The sequence below is a fragment of the Procambarus clarkii genome, chromosome 51 (assembly GCF_040958095.1).
Source record: "Procambarus clarkii isolate CNS0578487 chromosome 51, FALCON_Pclarkii_2.0, whole genome shotgun sequence".
Taxonomy (NCBI): domain Eukaryota; kingdom Metazoa; phylum Arthropoda; class Malacostraca; order Decapoda; family Cambaridae; genus Procambarus; species Procambarus clarkii.
Genome location: NC_091200.1, coordinates 9,366,757 through 9,385,200, shown reverse-complemented (window position 1 = coordinate 9,385,200; position 18,444 = coordinate 9,366,757). Strand labels below are relative to the sequence as shown.

At 38.9% G+C, this 18,444-nt stretch overlaps 1 protein-coding gene across 44 annotated transcripts in view; it reads left to right on the top strand.

The window, feature by feature from the left end:
- shot (dystonin-like protein short stop) overlaps positions 1–18,444 on the top strand; it is a 629,765-nt gene that overhangs the window by 481,758 nt on the left and 129,563 nt on the right. For 43 of the 44 annotated variants that reach the window (XR_011222655.1, XM_069303987.1, XM_069303980.1 and 40 more), the window contains 9 exons: positions 1,672–1,941; positions 2,090–2,258; positions 4,403–4,584; positions 5,076–5,200; positions 5,515–5,683; positions 6,126–6,286; positions 6,413–6,572; positions 7,032–7,115; positions 7,504–7,722. Coding sequence is in view for 43 of the 44 variants with exons in the window: in XM_069303987.1 (XP_069160088.1) it covers positions 1,672–1,941; positions 2,090–2,258; positions 4,403–4,584; positions 5,076–5,200; positions 5,515–5,683; positions 6,126–6,286; positions 6,413–6,572; positions 7,032–7,115; positions 7,504–7,722 (1,539 nt within the window). In the remaining variant the exon portion in view is untranslated. Of the gene's footprint in view, positions 1–1,671; positions 1,942–2,089; positions 2,259–3,184; positions 3,656–4,402; positions 4,585–5,075; positions 5,201–5,514; positions 5,684–6,125; positions 6,287–6,412; positions 6,573–7,031; positions 7,116–7,503; positions 7,723–18,444 lie in introns of those variants that run through there. The other variant, XM_069303989.1, reaches the window with a different exon arrangement.

Here is an 18,444-nt window from a genome sequence, read left to right as displayed (position 1 = left end):
CCTTGTTATCCATAAAGGGTTATGACAGCACCGGTTGTTAGTTTTATCTTTGCCTTGCATTGTTTATGCTTCCCAATACGTTCATTTCCGTTCCTCGGGGATAGGTTACCCAACTTCATCTCTTCATGTTTTTGTTGGGCCTCCCAAGGGGCTGGTTGTTCCAGAAGATGGAGTTCACAGCTACCTTGCGGGGAAGGCAAAGTGCGTGTATCCGGTCCTCAAGGCTAGGGTTTCCTCCCGACTCCAGTTTTTGTCTGCCTTCTTCTGTAACCCACGTGGGCTGTTCCCGTGGGCTGTTCCCGTGGGCTGTTCCCGTGCCTGTTTCGCCTCCCGTAATTGTTTAAGAGGATGTAAGGAGTAGTGTTTGGAAACTGGCGTACTGTAAGTATGTCTCGGGTGTGGGCTCGCTCCTCTCGTCCAGACAGGCAGATGAATTTTGTCTCAGACGTGTATCTTGTTGGATGTTAATGCACACACTCTGATTCTTCTCGGGAAATCTGAGAAATTTTTGGAGCCATTCATAATGGGGTATTCGGGAATTTTCTGTTTGAATGTTGTTGTTTAAGATTCGTTACCTGGAACAAAAAGTTCCAAGCAGCACGGACTATGGTGAGGCCGTGTTTCTGTTTGAAGTATTGCATCTTGAATTATAAGAAATAAGATGGTAGCTGTTTATAGCGGCAAGAGTAGCTGGCGAGAGTACAAGGAGATTAAATAATTTTTTTGCAAGTTGGGAAGCTGATGCATAGCTTGTACTCACGTAGTTGTGTTTGCAGGGGTTGAGCTTTGGTTCTTTGGTCCCGCCTCTGAACTGGTGTACAGATTCCTGGCCCTATTGGGCTCTATCGTATCTACATTTAAAACTATATGAAGTCACCCTCCACCTCATCACTGCTTAATGTATTCCATTTGTTAACTACCTATGTAAGAAGGTTGTTAACAGCCGGCGCTCCATTTGTGAGTTGGTGGCTGATGCAGAGCTTGTGAGTTGGTGGCTGATGTAGAGCTTGTGAGTTGGTGGCTGATGTAGTGCTTGTGAGTTGGGGGCTGATGTAGTGCTTGTGAGTTGGGGGCTGATGCAGAGCTTGTGAGTTGGTGGCTGATGTAGAGCTTGTGAGTTGGTGGCTGATGTAGAGCTTGTGAGTTGGTGGCTGATGTAGAGCTTGTGAGTTGGTGGCTGATGTAGAGCTTGTGAGTTGGTGGCTGATGTAGAGCTTGTGAGTTGGTGGCTGATGTAGAGCTTGTGAGTTGGGGGCTGATGCAGAGCTTGTGAGTTGGTGGCTGATGTAGAGCTTGTGAGTTGGTGGCTGATGCAGAGCTTGTGAGTTGGTGGCTGATGTAGAGCTTGTGAGTTGGTGGCTGATGTAGAGCTTGTGAGTTGGTGGCTGATGTAGAGCTTGTGAGTTGGGGGCTGATGTAGTGCTTGTGAGTTGGTGGCTGATGCAGAGCTTGTGAGTTGGTGGCTGATGTAGAGCTTGTGAGTTGGTGGCTGATGCAGAGCTTGTGAGTTGGTGGCTGATGCAGAGCTTGTGAGTTGGTGGCTGATGCAGAGCTTGTGAGTTGGTGGCTGATGCAGAGCTTGTGAGTTGGTGGCTGATGCAGAGCTTGTGAGTTGGTGGCTGATTCAGAACTTGTGAATGAGGGCTGAGACTGATTTATGTATTTAAACAGATGAGCATCAACAAGGGGGAGCGCTGCACGGTTCACGACAACAGCAACCGCGTCAAATGGAGCGTGGTGACCAACTCCGGCAACAAGGGCATGGTGCCGGGCGCCTGCTTCACCATTCCCCCACCCAACCAGGAGGCCATTGACGCCGCGGAGAAGCTCAAGCGCCAGTACGAACGATGCATCGCCCTATGGCAGAAAAAACAGTTGCGCATGCGTCAGAACATGATCTTTGCTACCATTAAAGTTGTCAAGAGCTGGGACTTGGCCCAGGTTAGTTGTGGACTCGTTGAACTCAACACAAGTATATACACTTGTGTGCTACAGTTATGATATATGAGCTTTTCTGGTCTTTCAAATATTTCGATATCATAAGGTCAACTGATATATATATATATTTTTGTGTTTGTGTATGATACAGTTCATAGCGATGGGAGCAGAGCAGCGCAACGCCATCCGTAAAGCCCTAAACGAAGACGCAGAGAAACTGCTGCAGGAGGGCGACCCGAACGACCCGCAGCTGAGACGACTCAAGCGGGAGATTGACGAAGTCAACAGACTCTTCGACGAGTTCGAGCGACGCGCAAATGGTGAGTTTCCTGTCGCATGAAGGACGTCTGCTACAGTTATCTAAACCTACCTTCCTCCCCCCTGTCTGTCTGTCTGTCTGTCTGTCTGTCTGTCTGTCTGTCTGTGTCTGTCTGTCTCTGTCTGTCTGTCTGTCTGTCTGTCTGTCTGTCTGTCTGTCTGTCTCTCTTCCCCCCCCCCCCCGCTCTCTCTCCCTCTCTCTCCCCCTCCCTCCCTCTCCCTCTCTCTCCCCCCCTCTCTCTCCCCCCCCCCTCTCTCTCCCCCCTCTCTCTCCCCCCCTCTCTCTCCCCCTCTCTCTCTTTGATAAACTAAAATAGTTTTCGCACATCTCGATTGAATGCTGTTAATTTTCTCGTGAAATCCAGATTAACAATAATTTGGCCAATATTTTAAGGTTGTGATGGGTTTGTTATCCATATGCATGGTACACGATGTTCAATATAAAAATTATCATAGGGATGCGCATAATATTTGGCATCGGTTAGAGGATATGGATAATAGCGAACATAGACAACCCCAAGTTTAAGGATAGCTGTCATATTGAGTCCACCGTGTTATCAATTAATTAATAGATGTTGGTTACTAATATATATTTTATACAGTGTTTCAAAGCGCACTACTAGAACATACTGACTTATGGCAAAATCTATTGCATCTATCGAGAAGCATGTATTGCCCTGTTTCAAAGACTTAATTGAGTACTCGACAAATACATGTATGTAACGAAATTGTACAGTAACCCAGTTAAAAAGGCTGGGTATATCGCAGCCCCGTTGTGGTGAGAAAACCTGACTGCAGTCAAAAATCAATTCTGACTGCAGTCAGGATTGATTTCCAGAGAAAATGGGAACGGCGGCGAGGGAGATGGCAGCACCGGCGAGTGTTGTCAACATGGCTGCGGGTCCCTGGCCGCGGTGCCAGTCATGCTGCACTTCTTCTCGGGGCTTCCACTGATCACACCCCTTCCCCCCACAACCTTGCTCATGGTTACACCTAGTCGCGTCTAATGGACACCTCTTGAACGTTGTCATAACCCATGTGCCAAACTTGATGTGATACGAGACTGTGATATTGTGGTTGTGAAAGTTAGCAACGATGATTCCGCCTTACGGATACATGACTGTCTTGGGACAGATATGGGATACACATGGCAAGATATTCAAGTGCAGATTAAAGAAGTCTGGCGATGATGTAGGGGAATGTTTAGAAGGCACAGTGTTGTTTTTGCATAAGGTGACAGTGTGTGATGACTCTGCCATGTGTAAGAATGCACAGTGTAAGTGCAGTTGTCACGAGGAGAAGAGCAGTACTGGCAGCGACCAACCATTCTTTGAAACAACGGAGACCTTTAACGAAAGTGGCTTTTCCTCCTTTATTGATCCAGATGTGTCTGGCCAAGGTACATGATTTCAACTTGATAAACAAATTTTGTTGACATTTTGCATATATGATTATTGAACTACACAATACGGCAGTTTAAGGTGCACGTGGGGCGTTGGGCGTCAGTATTGTCAGATTTGACATTTTATTATATAAAGTTGACTTCTCTCTTGGATGGCAATATGGAGTTCGATTAACTGTTCTTCATTTTAAAAATAAATAATTTAAAATCCTAATAAAGTTTAGTATGCAATACATGGTTATTTTTTATACGTCAGCGTGATAAAAGCAGGAGCAGCTTGTCAACTAGTGCGTCACTTGTCACTGTTAATCCAAAAAACTATGTTTTAGGCGAGTTTTCAGTGAAATAATTAAATATTTTTATTAAACAATATATTGAAGCATTTAGTAAGCACACGTGCACTTGATTACATTTCTTAAAGACCTATTGAGCTCGCAAAATATTGCCACTCATGTTAGTCGATATTCTCCCTGCCCCCCCCCCCATTCCCATATCCTCTGTCACTGTCTATACTCCCTATTTTGTGCCTGCAGGAATGAGCATTAGCTCTTGGACCCCAATTGCCAGCCACAGGGAAAACGCTCTCAAAGACCTCAAAGCTTGATCCTGTGGGTATGGGGGTAGAGGGAGGGTGTGTGTGGGCGTGTCTGTCTCTTCTCCCTCCTCCCTTATTCTTCCCTTTCCTCTATTACTTTGCATTAATATTTCATTTGAAGTAATGAGTATCACTTTGGGTATGTACAGAGCCCAAGCCAGGAACAGTGTTGGTTGAGCAGTGCAATAGCCTGAAGGAATACCTTGACATGATGGAGAAGATGCTCATCCAACGGTGCCTGGCCTCCATTCCTAGGGATCTGGATCTCCTTGAGCAGTTGGTCATTGAGCACAAACAGTTTGAAAATGACCTCTCTTCGCACGAGCTGGAGGTAGGTGTGCGGAAGGCTGAATTGTTGAACTTTTATAAGTTTTGACCACATATCTACTTAGTCATGTGAGATTTAAATGGTGGTAGTACTTGTCTTAAACTAGTTAAGGAGAATAACTGTTCTTATTTGCTAAAGGTATGCGAGACATTAAAAGCAAAACATGAGCTTTTAATTTTGCAAAAGTCTGTAAGGTTTATAATTCCTGGCTTCCTCTTTCATTTAATGTATGAAACTGCTCTCTGATCATGTTGCAGTACAGATCATGTGTAACTAGTACAATACAATACTGTAAAACAGCAGAAACTGTTGTTTAAAGAACACGTACAGTATCTTGTACTGACTTTTTCTAAGTACTGTACAGTACATATTAAAACAAACAAAAGGATTTTATAAAAATTTCCTAATATAATTATGAAAATAAGTTGGATTAGATTTTTAATTAAAAAATCAGGAATTTTCACATCAGTTGTTAATATAAATTATCCAAATAGGTTGAGAGTATCCAGAAGAACTACCAGAACCTGTCCCGTCGAACACCAGCCATTCAAAGGACAGTTGAGTCCATCACACAACAGTGGGATCGTATCTGGGCCCTGTCACATGTTTACATTGAGAGGTATAATGTGCAGTATATGTTTCATTATTTTAAAATTCAATGTTATTGCTGGATTTTATCAGAATAGATAATTACTGTATCAATTTTTCAGTGTTTTTCCCTAAATGTGGACATAAACTTTGCACAGTACTTACAAAATTGTATGTTATAAGGGTAACAAGGTAAGGCAAGGTATATGTGGAACTTTATCAATATCATAAACAAAATGCTTTTAGTGCATCATTGTATTTTAATGGTTATGTATAGTACTATTTTTGAGGTTTTCTTGGCTATGTTGGCAGATTTTTTAATTTTTTAATTTGTTTTTGTTCAAGAATGAAATGTGTGGAAATGGTTGTGACAGGCATCGAGGAGGGTTCACAAGTAGTTTCCGAAATAGAGTTGAAATTGGCTGAACACCAGGACCTGCCTGATGACCTGGATGACCTAGAGCATGAACACCAACAGTTGCTTAACATTCAACAAGTTATCCATGACCATCAGGTAATTCAGATGAGTTATAACAAAATACATAAGTACTGTGTTTTAAGCGTTTACCTTCTTGTAGGGTGAAAGGTTTTGTTTTATGCAATTTTTTTTCTAACAATGTATGGTACATAATGGGTGCTGCTTGTGGAATTTTGAAATACAGTATAATAAAATATAATACTGTGTATAATATTTATAATATATAACATGTATAGTACAGTATACTGTATGCAAAAAGTAAATTCACAAAATGGGCATTGTATCGGTTACTAAAATATTATAAAATATTAAATTAACGAATTTATAATGTTAATAATTAAAGCTGTCTGTGAAAAGATTTGAGCATTATTTTTTTTATAAAAATTCATAACATCTTCAAATATCTCATTGCTTGGTCTTTGTCATTATGGCACAGATAGACATACAACCATTAAAAAGTGACTGAATTTATTCGTAGGCGCTGATTGATCGTCTTCTTGAAGAATGCCGTAATGTTCGCACGCTTGTTGTTAAGTCCAGACCTACCCAAAAGATACACCCAGATGTTGATAAACTTGAAGAAGATGTGAGGAAACTTCGCATACGATGGGAGAATATTTGCTCACAGATCATAGAGAGGTCAGTATAATAAGATTATTTATCTTCTATTAACTATACAGTACTGTAGGTGAATTTTATGAAACTTATTGTTAACATTAAAGTTAAGACAAATCATTAATAGACGAAATGTTTAAAATTTTTCAGGCTGCGAAGTTGTGAGGCTGCATGTGAGCTTCTTACTAAGTATCGTAATGGCCATGACATTGAAAAGGTAGAATTAGATGACATGAAGAATGGCCTCCGCAGTCAGAAGATTGAAGACCTAGGTCCCTCAGAGGCAGAAATCGAACTTGAAAGGCTGAGGGTAAGCCCAACCCTCTATATAGCAAGAAGCATACGTTTTCTTTCTGTCAAGATTTTCTAACTTACAGCATATCTTAGAACTATCAACATTTCAACAATTCTGCTCTTGAAACTTCATGAAAGCTCCTTTGTATAAATCTCTCAACTTAGGAAATGGAAGATTTCTTTACATTTCAAATACAATACATGGTACTTTTCTGTTTCTTCAACTGTTTCTTTTCAGTACTAACGCATAACCAGAATCTCCCACATCTCCATACACACACCTACAATTACCCAATCCTATTGTCCTTATCCCCCATCCCCTCTCAGAAATGAGGCTACGGATTACCACACTCCTCTTTATTTCAGGACGACCATGGACAAAGAAGAAAGACTAAGACTTTAAACTCCTTTTTTTCAGGGATTAAATACATTTTTACTTTCCAGGTTCATTAATGCATATGCCTTTTCTTTACAGAGTATGTACATGAAAATTATAGAGAAGAAAACAAGCATAGAACATGTAAATACCCTTGGCGGCCGATTCATACGGGAAGCCAAGGTATGTTTCACTATATGCACAAGCACACACGTACATTTTAGCACAGATATCACAGTATATGCACTCATGTTGTCACCAAAGTACATAAATTTAATGATTAAACATTTGATTTTAGTTCATTGCAGGTATTTCAGGTGGTGACTTTCAGAATTCTCCTGTATATTCCATAAAATCTAATTCTCATTACTCGGCATGCATTCCTGTTACAGGATAATCGAGAGTAATGAATTGGCATGTAAATATACCGTAATCGTAATAATGTTGGATTAGTATTGTTAACTGCTTTGGTGGCTTGAATCTCATTCTGTCGCTTTTCGTCTCATAGCAACATCGCTTCTAACCAATAATAACTAATACTAACCTCCACTAATTTACAACACCCCTGTAGATCTATGACTTGCGCCTGTCCCAGTACAAGGCCAGTCTAGAGGACGTTCACCCTAGTCTGGACGCGAGCCTAAGCAAGAGGCCTCGCATCCAGAGCGGGGGCGACAATGTTATGCAACAGCTTGACAAACTGAACAACCAGTACCAGTTCATCGCAGATGAAACTTACGATCGCATAGCCAAGATCTACAATCGTTTCCAGTATGAAAAAACCTTCAATGTAAGTACTTTCTTGTCTCTTCTACTGTATTGTTTTAAATTCTGACCTTAAGTAAAGCAGTTGTTATAACTCTTTAGTGCTGTATGCAGAGTACTCTACAGTAAATGTAGTTAGTTTAATTAAATTTTTAGATATTGTAATAATTGTTTAGCACATTAGTTGTGCTATAATTCTAGTACAGGACTGGAATATCTCAACAACTTTGAAAGTCATGATTAACTGCTTTACTAAAGGAGTTGGGCAATTTAAGACCTTTGATATATGGTTTTGGAACTATATAGGAATAATGTAATGTAAAGCTTGATACCTATATGCTACAAATCACAAGAAACTTTGGAATTAAAATAAACTTGGATAGTTGCAACTTGTACAGAAGCAGTGGTGTGGTGCTGCCGAAGCTCATTGGAGCACCGCTCCGCCACCTTTGCAAGTGGATAATGGAATGGGGAAGGGGATGAGGGGGAAAGAGAAATGATGACTTGTGGGTGATGGTTGATCGTGGCAGGAAAATATTAGTACTGAATCATTAATAAGTTAATATTGTTATATTTCTTGGTGGTGTTAAAGATTCGGAAATTAAATTTGAATATATTTAAAAAGTAAATAGGTTGAATTGTACGAATCTGGAAACAATACCCGATGCACATGAATGCTTCCTTTCCATTTATGAGAGACCAACGGTACGAGACAAAGTTGCCAACCTAACGCTTTGGATATGAATATTCAGCGATAATGTTCTTGGCTTTAGCAGTAGTTCATTAGACAGGTATTCTTTATTCATACAGTAGTATATTTTAGTATTAAATACTAGGCAGGTAAAACCACAAAACTGGTACACACAGCTTTACATAGTTTAGTGCTTTTTGGGGGTGGTTCTAGCATTGTGTGAAGTACCGAGTTGGCAACTGCTTCTGTGTTTCAGTCTCATTAAAGTGGTGGCTGATGGTCCCTGGATTTCTCTCTAACACAAACATTTTTTCTCACAACCTCATCATGGCTTCTAGTAAAACAATGTTGACTGACTTTTTTCATAAACAAAATGTGAAGTATGAGAAGAATAACATACAGGAGACTGATAATGATAACAGTGAAGGTGGCAAAAGTTGTTTCGACTGCTACTAGCTCAAATTTTCAAACTGGATCCATGTGCAATTCAGAAAGTAATGGGGCTTTGAAAGTATAACTTGTATCCATGTTCAGGTGTTTGGACTGAAGAAATGTGGAAAAAACAAAGGAAACCTATCCATGGTTAGACTTCAGGGATGATAAACTTGGGTGTAAAGTGTGTGCAAACATAAGCAGTGTAACACTTTTCATTTCTAAGGGTTTAAGACTATCAAATGAGTGGTAGATGTACCAAGCATCCTATTATGAAGCAGATCGAAGTGCACGCTTGAAGTCTTGGAAAAAAAAAAATGATCATAATCTGTCGAAAGCTCTCGCTGCTGCTTTATGTTGAAAATGTAGCTAGTGAAGATGCTCTTGGAAAATTGTGATACCATGAATGCTTTGCATCTAAAGACAACTTGTTAAATTTTGTGTTCTGCATATTATTTAGCTCAGAATGACAGACCATACTCTGATCACTTTGGCTTACTGGAACCACAAAAGCAAAATGGTGTTGACATTGGAATGGGACTGCACTTCTGCACTACTGCCACAGAGATAGTTAATCACATAGCCATTAACATGGAAAATAAAATTTGCTAGCATATCAAGCAGATAAATGGCAAAATTTCTGTGATCCTTGATGAATCAACAAGAATGAGCACTAAAACAACCTTAATGTTTACTTGAAATGTGAAAGTGACAAGGAAGGTTATCCCCATTTCATGGTCTTTGATCGAACTGAACTACCTGATAAGAAAGCAGCAACTATTGCTAGGCCTCTATTGAGCTGTCTCAATCATCATGGGTTTGATGACTTGTATTTGAAACAGAACCTCGTAACATTTGCTAGTGATAGGGCAAGTGTCATGCTTGGTGTCAAATCTGGTATTGCAACAATTCTCAAGGAACATTATCCTGATATAATAATCTGGCACTGTCTTAATCACAGATTAGAACTTGCAGTAGGTGATTCAGTGAGAAACATTCATGGAATTAATCATTATCCAGCATTTATGGACAAATTGTACTCAGTGTACAGTCACATCTCTAAATCAAAAGGAACTATCTGAATGTGCCTCTCAATTTGAAAAACAGATTTGCAAAATAGGCCGTGTTCTGAGTACCAGTTGGGTGGCAGCTCGCTTTGAACAGTTTCACCAGTGTGGAAAAATTATGAAGCACTTCATTTTGAAAAAGCAGTGAAAGATGAAACAAGATTTGAAAGACCTATAAAGGTCTGTTGGAAAACCTAACTTGAAAACAGTTTCTATTGAATTTAGCTCTTAATATGACATGAATTTGGATTACTGTCAAGTGTGTCTACAGAAACACACTACTTCTATTGTGTATGCAGACAAATTGATTCAATGGTGCATAAGGTCATTACATGGACTGAAAGAGAAACCTGGCACTAGAACTTTAGAAGCTCAAAAGGCAATTGAAAAAGGGAAGTTTGGAGGAATTATTATAAGAAGCAACAAGAAAATTGTCTATTAATTATCAACAGTTTCTTACTAGTCTTGTGGACAATTTGCAGCACAGTATGTTCACGACAACAACCATGAAAGGCTCTCAAACTTCTGAATCTCAAAGTATGTATTAATTACTGCTAAGTGATATGTGTCCTTGAAAAAAACTACTGGCGTGATGAAATACCACCTAATTACAGAGAAGCTGAAATATTATCTCTTTTAAAAAGTTTAAGGTTTCTTCTTACTCTGCACTAAATGCCTTCAGAGACAATGTGGAGGATCATAGATGCTGCATCCTCAAAGATTTTCACCCATTACTGAGCTGTTTACAAGCTTACAAAAATGAAATATTTAATCGTGCGACACATAGGAACAGGATAGGGAGTGACAACAAAGCCTCTGGTGGGGCTTTTGCAGGCCCCACCAGAGCTCTGACACCTATAAAATTGGCACTGCACCCCTATATAAAGGTACATAGATCACTACAATATTCTTGCATCACATTAGTGTATTCCCTAGGCAACTGAGGTTGATTAGTATGATACACAAGCTATAGAGAGAAATGTTAAACCATGCCATCAACTAAAAGTAATATGCAGTATAGTCTGTATATCAATTATTGAGGTAGTCATACAATCTGTACTTCCTTACTTGAGGGTTACTTCTAAGAAAAGATCATGTTAAATTCAATAAATAAGCATGATCTCTAAGGATTTTGCATACAGTACTTTAGCTACAAAAATAAATACCCTTGTTTTACCTATGTTTTTCTGTCATTTATTTTATATCTATAAGAAAACTTTTCATGTTATTTATTATGGCACTCATAATTGTAACTTATTGTTGGACAGGAACTAGTTATTCCTAATGGATTTAGAGCTATTGCATCCAATGTTTTCTACAGGTTTTACTGCAGGTATGTAATAAATGTGGATAAAAATACAATTGGTTCTAGTAATATATCCAGGAAACATGAAATTTATTTTAAAGGTTTTCTGCCTATGGCATGCAGCAATTCAATAGAATTGATCTAGTGTTTATGCCAATTGCTTGGGTGCCAATGAATCACAATAGCTAACCCAAACCCACACATTGTTAGATAGCTACTAAATTCTTATACTCTACCTGTGTATTAGCTAATTACATATTTTTAATATTTGCAAGTTATGCCATTTAATACTAAATTCAACAAGTTGCCAATGGAATCTGGTTGAGATCTTGAGTTTTATCGTGTTGTGGTTTCTAAACCAGAAATTATCCCAACATGTAATGTGCATCTCGGTTTGTTGTTGCTAGTTGCAAGAACATTTTGCAATTTAGTAAGCAATTTGTAAAGAAAGTTAATATTTTCATGCAAGAGAACCTCAGTCCTCTAGACTTTTCAGATTAGTAGCAAATGATAACTTTGAGGGTTTACTACAGTGATAAAACTTTATCAAAAACCTTGGGCCTTTTCAAAGGATTTTTTACTTAATTGAATAAAGTCCTTATAGTAGAAATGTTCTGTGCCTTGCTGTGTGTTCCAGATCGCCCACCAGAGATGAGCTGGTAATTAGAACTGGGTGATCAGCCTTTGGTAGGTCATTTAGTTAACCAGTTACAAAGACTGTAAATTCACCTCTTGCCCTTTTTAACTGAAAATTAATGAACACTACTACTCGGATTGTCCACAAGATTAGGTATCCTGGGATACTTCACATACCGTGTCTATCTAGTTCCATTGAAGAATTACTCGTTGCCTGATGAACACACCAACTGCAATTTTACTCAAAATGTCCAAAATTTACCTTTTGAGATCTCTTAGTTACATTCACCTTAGTTCAAAATTATTGCTTCCCAAAACATTATTAATTACGGTTGACACCTATTCACATCAGTATTATTTAAATATGCTCTGTGTGCCCTACACCCACATAATCTTCTTGGGCTACTTTACCCATTTTCAATTTACTTCAATGTAATTTTACTCATTAAATGTCATAAAATTTTCCTTGTGTAAGATGTTGAATTTCTCTTGAAATTAATTCAGCATCCTACTTTACTTCTTGCAACTTTAGAACATAACTATACCATTTACCATGTGGTGCTGTAGACTTCAACTCCTGAACCCAGCTATTCATGCTGGGATTCACTTGATCCATGTTGCCAGCTTGTTTTCACAAACCATAGCCAAATTGGGATTATTCCTCTTTGGCTTCTTGTACCACTAGAGTAGATAGATTGTCAATTAATTTGAAATTCTCCTACACCAGATAAGTCATTGTCAGCCCACTTGCACAGGAGTCTCCAAAATTAATTTGCTAATTTGGCTCCCTTCAATGAACCTATCATAATAATAGTTCTTGGATCCTCTGTAATATTTCCCACTACTACCCACAGGATGTGTAAGAGATGCATAATAAATTATAAAAATCAGGTACTCCCCACTGTTGGTCATGAAGAGGATCCTCCACGCATGTCCACACAGCTAATTCACTAAACATTCGCAGTTGTCTCACTGAGCGCTAGAAAAGACTACTGTGATGATTGTCGATCTTCCAACAGTGGTTGTTCTTGACCCGAGACTTTCTTAAATCCTTAAATATAATAATTAGTGCACTCCCTCAGACACATCATTGCCTTATGAATTTTTTTTTTCTAATAGTGTCTGCAATCTATATTTTGAGGCTTCATCATAATTACTCCCACTGATGACTCCACCATTATACTCTTACTGTAAGATTCTGTGTGCCAAAGTGGCGCTATCGGTGGACCAATGGCAATTCATCTTTCCCCAAATGTTGCAAGGTCTCAAATCAATGTCTGTATGGCACCCCCCCCCCTTCATGCATGGTGCATCATTCCCAAACTATCCAATAACTTACATCTCCAGGAGTGTCCTGCTGGCATAATTGAGTTTTTATTAGTTTACTTAATCCCTTGGCATTACTGGACACATTACATGAAACAGAACATTTGACTTTGTAGAGCAATTTTCCTTTTTCACATGGACCCCCCCCCCATCTCTTTGACATCTTGAAATTGTGAGCAATGACTAAAATTACCATGTCACAAACTCATTGTCCTATTCATTGACCTTGTTCCCTAAATGAATAATTCGCTGTCATTTTATGATGGTCTCACAGTTTGTACAAAGAAAAGCAAACCCTACCAACAGAAAATCTGCAGTAATTTGGAGATCAGCCAGAGACTTTAGGATTATTTAAAGGTCAGAATTCAGAGTTGTCATTTAGGGTGTGAATTACTCGACTCTGCCATCACACGAGGAACTGCATTACCATAGTGCAATGGTCTGTACTTGTATGGTAAAAACTGCATAATCACAGTGGAATAAATGTGTGGTATGGAAGTGCTAGATCATAATGGAGAGGATTCTGGTAAGGAACTGCATTAACATTATTGAATGTATAGTACTTGTATGGAAATGAATTTTGCTACTGTAGTGGAATGTACCATTGTGATACACACTTGTTTCACAATTTTTTAATATGGAAAAATTATGAGAGCAGCTTATTGAAGGTGAATGAGAACTAAAGTAAACTTAAGATAATTGAGAAATAAATTGTGTACAATAAATGTTAATGTATGCAAATTTTGAAGTACTGTAGTTAATTAAACCTTGGATAGGTGAGGCAAGGAAATATAGTAATCCAAATAAAGTTGAATATAAGGAAGTTGAAAGAAAAAAGGCTCGTGTATTGAAAGCTTTGGTTAGAAAAAACACAAATTCAGCTAGAGCTGCATGAAGTGGTAATGCAGACCTTTGTGTACATGTGATATGGTGGTGTGATAGGAATGTGAAAAATGGAAGTTTTGCCTATACTGTGTAACTATGTTCACCATTCTTTCAAGCAGCTGATGCTGCCTTACCCTGAGAAGCTCATGATGGATTAATAAGTGAATTATCTTTGTTGAAAGATATTCATAACTAATATTTAGACCTTCAACTTGGTTTCAACTTGCTAGCACAACAATCTTATACAGTAATTGAAACAAACATGAATGAAACGGACGTTTGACAACGGAGGACACTGGCTAGGTTCCGATATTATTACACCACTTAATAGACACTTACTATTACATCATCTTGTACCTTTATACAAATTTAGAATATGCTACCATATGCATACAGTACATATAGTAAAATGCTTATTCAATTAAGAAGCTGTCGTACTTAAATACTATTATAGCTTGAAATAATCAGAGTAGCAAACTTCAGATTCCTTTACATAATAAAGGAATTTGAAGTTGTCTTTGCGTAAGAAACTGATTGCTCTTGTTAATCCTCCAGTAGAAATGATACTTTACATACAGGTACTGCATATATCTCTCTACTTTTTTTCATCTGTATTTACAGTTGAATTGACCCAAATAATAATCCTCTTCCAACACAATTGCTTGTCAGTGACACTACATGTATTCATTTAACAAATATGTGCAACCATGATATAGTACATTATTGCTGTACCAATTACAGTCTATAAAAGAATATTACAGTACTCAAAGTATTTTTATGATTAAAAAAGATATGGGTTGTTTTATCACGGAAAATGAAAATAATTTCAAACAATGTTTTGCTATGTACAATGAATTATGGCTTCAATTTGGCTATCATGTTGGCTTGACTTGACTGCCACGTACATCTTCAGAAATTGAACTTGTCAAGAGGGCATTATGATGCTCTTTGTGAACACATGTTGCTTGTCAAAGTGTTAACCACAATATCTGTACTCCAAGGAGGTAATTTCCGATGGGCATATATGAAATGCCAATCTGCACAAGTGCTTGCTTATTCGGGAATACAGTGTTGTGCATATTATATAGGTAGTGTGGAGGATGTGTATGCATGTCCTTTGTGTGGAGTGGGTAGGATTGTGTGGGTGGAGTGTGTGTGTGCACGCATCTGGTGAGTGTGTACGTGAGCATGTCTGATAGGTGGATGCATACTTGCCTAGTTGTTTCCGGTAGTTGAGCTCTAGCTCTTTGGTCCCGCCTCCCAACTGTCCATGAACTTATCCACCCCCTGCCACAGGAAGCAGCCCGTAGGAGCTGTTTAACTCCAAGAAACTTATTTACTGCTAGGTGAACAGGATAATCAGGGTTAAAGAAACCCACTTGTTTCTGCCTCGGCTGGAAATCGAACCCATGCCCTTAGGACTACAACCTTCCCGAGCATTGTCCACTCGGCCACAAGTGCCCCAGGAGAGGGGGGGGGGGGGTAGAGAGGGATGCCTTGCATGTCTGGTGTGTGGATAGGGAAGGGAGTGAACATGCATGTCAGGTTTGTGGAGAGGGATGGGGGTGTGTGTGTGTGTACTCGCCTATTTGTGCTTGCGGGGTTTGAGCTCTGGCACTTTGATCCCGCCTCTCAACTGTCAATCAATTGGTGTACAGGTTCCCGAGCATATTGGGCTCTATCATATCTACACTTGAAACTGTGTATGGAGTCAGCCTCCACCACATCACTGCCTAATGCATTCCATTTATCAACCACTAAAAGTTTTCTAATATCTCCGTGGCTCATTTGGGCACTCAATTTCCATCTGTTTCCCTTAGTGTGAGTGCCCCTTGTGTTAAATAAACTGTCTTTATCTACCTTGTCAATTCTTCCGAGAATCTTGTACATGGTGATCATGTCCCCCAGAACTTGATTTTAATTTCTGTAGTCTTTCCTCGTAGGTCATACCTCTCAGCCAGGGTACTAGTCTGGTGGCAAACATTTGAACCTTTTCCAGTTTAGTCTTATGCTTGACTAGATATGGACTCCATGCTGGGGCTGCATACTCCAGGATTGGCCTGACATAGGTGGTATACAAAGTTCTGAATGATTCCTTACACAAGTTTCTAAATGCCGTTCTTATGTTGGCCAACCTGGCATATGCTGCTGATGTTATCCTCCTGATATGGGCTTCAGGGGTTAGGTCTGGCGTGATATCAACCCCCAAGTCATTCCCTCTCTCTGACTCTTGAAGAATTTCATCTCCCAAATAATACCTTGTATCTGGCCTCCTGCTCCCGACACCTATCTTCATTACATTACATTTGCTTGGGTTAAACTCTAATGACCATTTGTTCGACCATTCCTTCAGTTTGTCTAGGTCTTCTTGAAGCATCAAGCAGTTCTCCTCTGTCTTAATCCTTCTCATAATTTTGGCATCGTCAGCAAACATTGAGAGGAATAAGTCTATTCCCTCTGGGAGATCGTTTGTGTGTACAGTATCAGAAACAGGATAGGATGAGTACAGAGCCCTGTGGGACTCCACTGGTGACTTCGTCAATCTGAGCTGTCACCCGACACCTGGGCACTGTCACCCCTCACTATAACACTCTGCTTCCTATTGCTTAGGTATTCCCTTATCCACTGGAGCACTTTACCAGTTACTCCTGCCCGTCTCTCCAGCTTATGTACCAGCCTTTTATGGGGGACTGTCAAAGGCTTTCCGACAGTCCAAAAAAATGCAGTCCACCCAGCCTTCTCCTTCTTGCTTAATCTGTCTCTCCTGGTTGTAGAATTCTATTAAGCCTGTAAGGCAAGATTTACCCTCCCTGAACCCATGTTGGCGATTTGTCCTGAAGTCCCTTTTCTCCAGATGTGCTACCAGGTTTTTTCTCACGATCTTCTCGATCACCTTGCATGGTACACGAATTAAGGACACTGACCTGCAGTTCAGTGCCTCTTGTCTGTCACCCTTTTTGTATATTTTTATATGTGTGTGTGTGTGTGTGTGTGTGTGTGTCGGATGTGAGGAGGTAGAATAGGTTGTCCTATTCCTATGCATCAACCCTTTTCCTGTACTTCTACCTTTTCCTACCTCCTTCTTCTACCTTTTCCTGTACTTATATATATATATATATATATATATATATATATATATATATATATATATATATATATATAAATATATATAAATATATATAAATATATATAAATATATATAAATATATATAAATATATATAAATATATATAAATATATATAAATATATATAAATATATATATATATATATATATATATATATATATATATATATATATATATATATATATATATATATTTATTTTATGATATACATACATACTATACAAATAATTTCACGCTTGCCTAATAAAATTTACTTTCGCTTCCCCCGACTCTTCCCCCCCCCCCCCCCATTACAGGACGTGATAATGGTCCAGGACGGACAGAAACGTCGGCAAACCTTTTAGTTTTAGATTTATGGGTTGGGTGTCGAGTGGTTTTATCAACTTAAGGAAACAATCCTTGGGGAAGTGGTACAATATCTATAGTCATCTTATTCAGTTCTCGAATTGTTATTGAATTGAATCCCTTGTTAAATTTGCAACAAATCCTTACATTGTAATATGTATAGCTAAATGCATTGGTTGTGAACCAAATACTTTATGAAAATCTAGATATCCCTTCCCAAAACTACTTTCAATAGGAAAGGCGCATATGGCTGGAAGATTAGCTATTCGAAAGGTAGGGAACTATTAGGGGAAAGCGCCAAGCCATTACGACTATATAGCACTGGGAAGGAGTTAGTATAAGGATTAGATATGGGACGGGGAGAAGGAATGGTGCCGAACCACTTGGGCGGTCGGATATTAAACGCCGACTTGCATGAAGCGAGACAGTCTCTGTAGCGTCCAGCCCAAGTTAATTTTTTTTTTAGCCTTAGTCTAACTAAAATTCGTCATAAGGGCTAGACGTAATAGTGACATGCCAAAAGGTTGATTGGTTATGCAGTAAAATATAAAAATTAAATGATGCTGTAGTAAGAAGCCGGAACACTGATGCTTAAATTGTAAGTCAATTTGGACAAATTAGTAGATTAAAGTACAGTAATAGACACGCTTAAATGTTGATGAACACATGAAGCGGACAGATGTACAGTAAATGAAAACTGGCTAGTGAATTATTAGCCAAAACAAAGACTAATAATTCAAATTGTCTCGCGTTAAATGTACACAAAAATGAATTGTGAAAAGTTTTATACGGCCAGGTAGGCAGTATACTGGGGTAGTTAGCATAATATTGATTATTATTGGTAGGTCTTGTGTCTTGATTAATTGTCAAGTCCTATTTTTGGATATTGGACACCAATACGTGGCTGTGGAAGATTATTGCGAAATAGAAAGT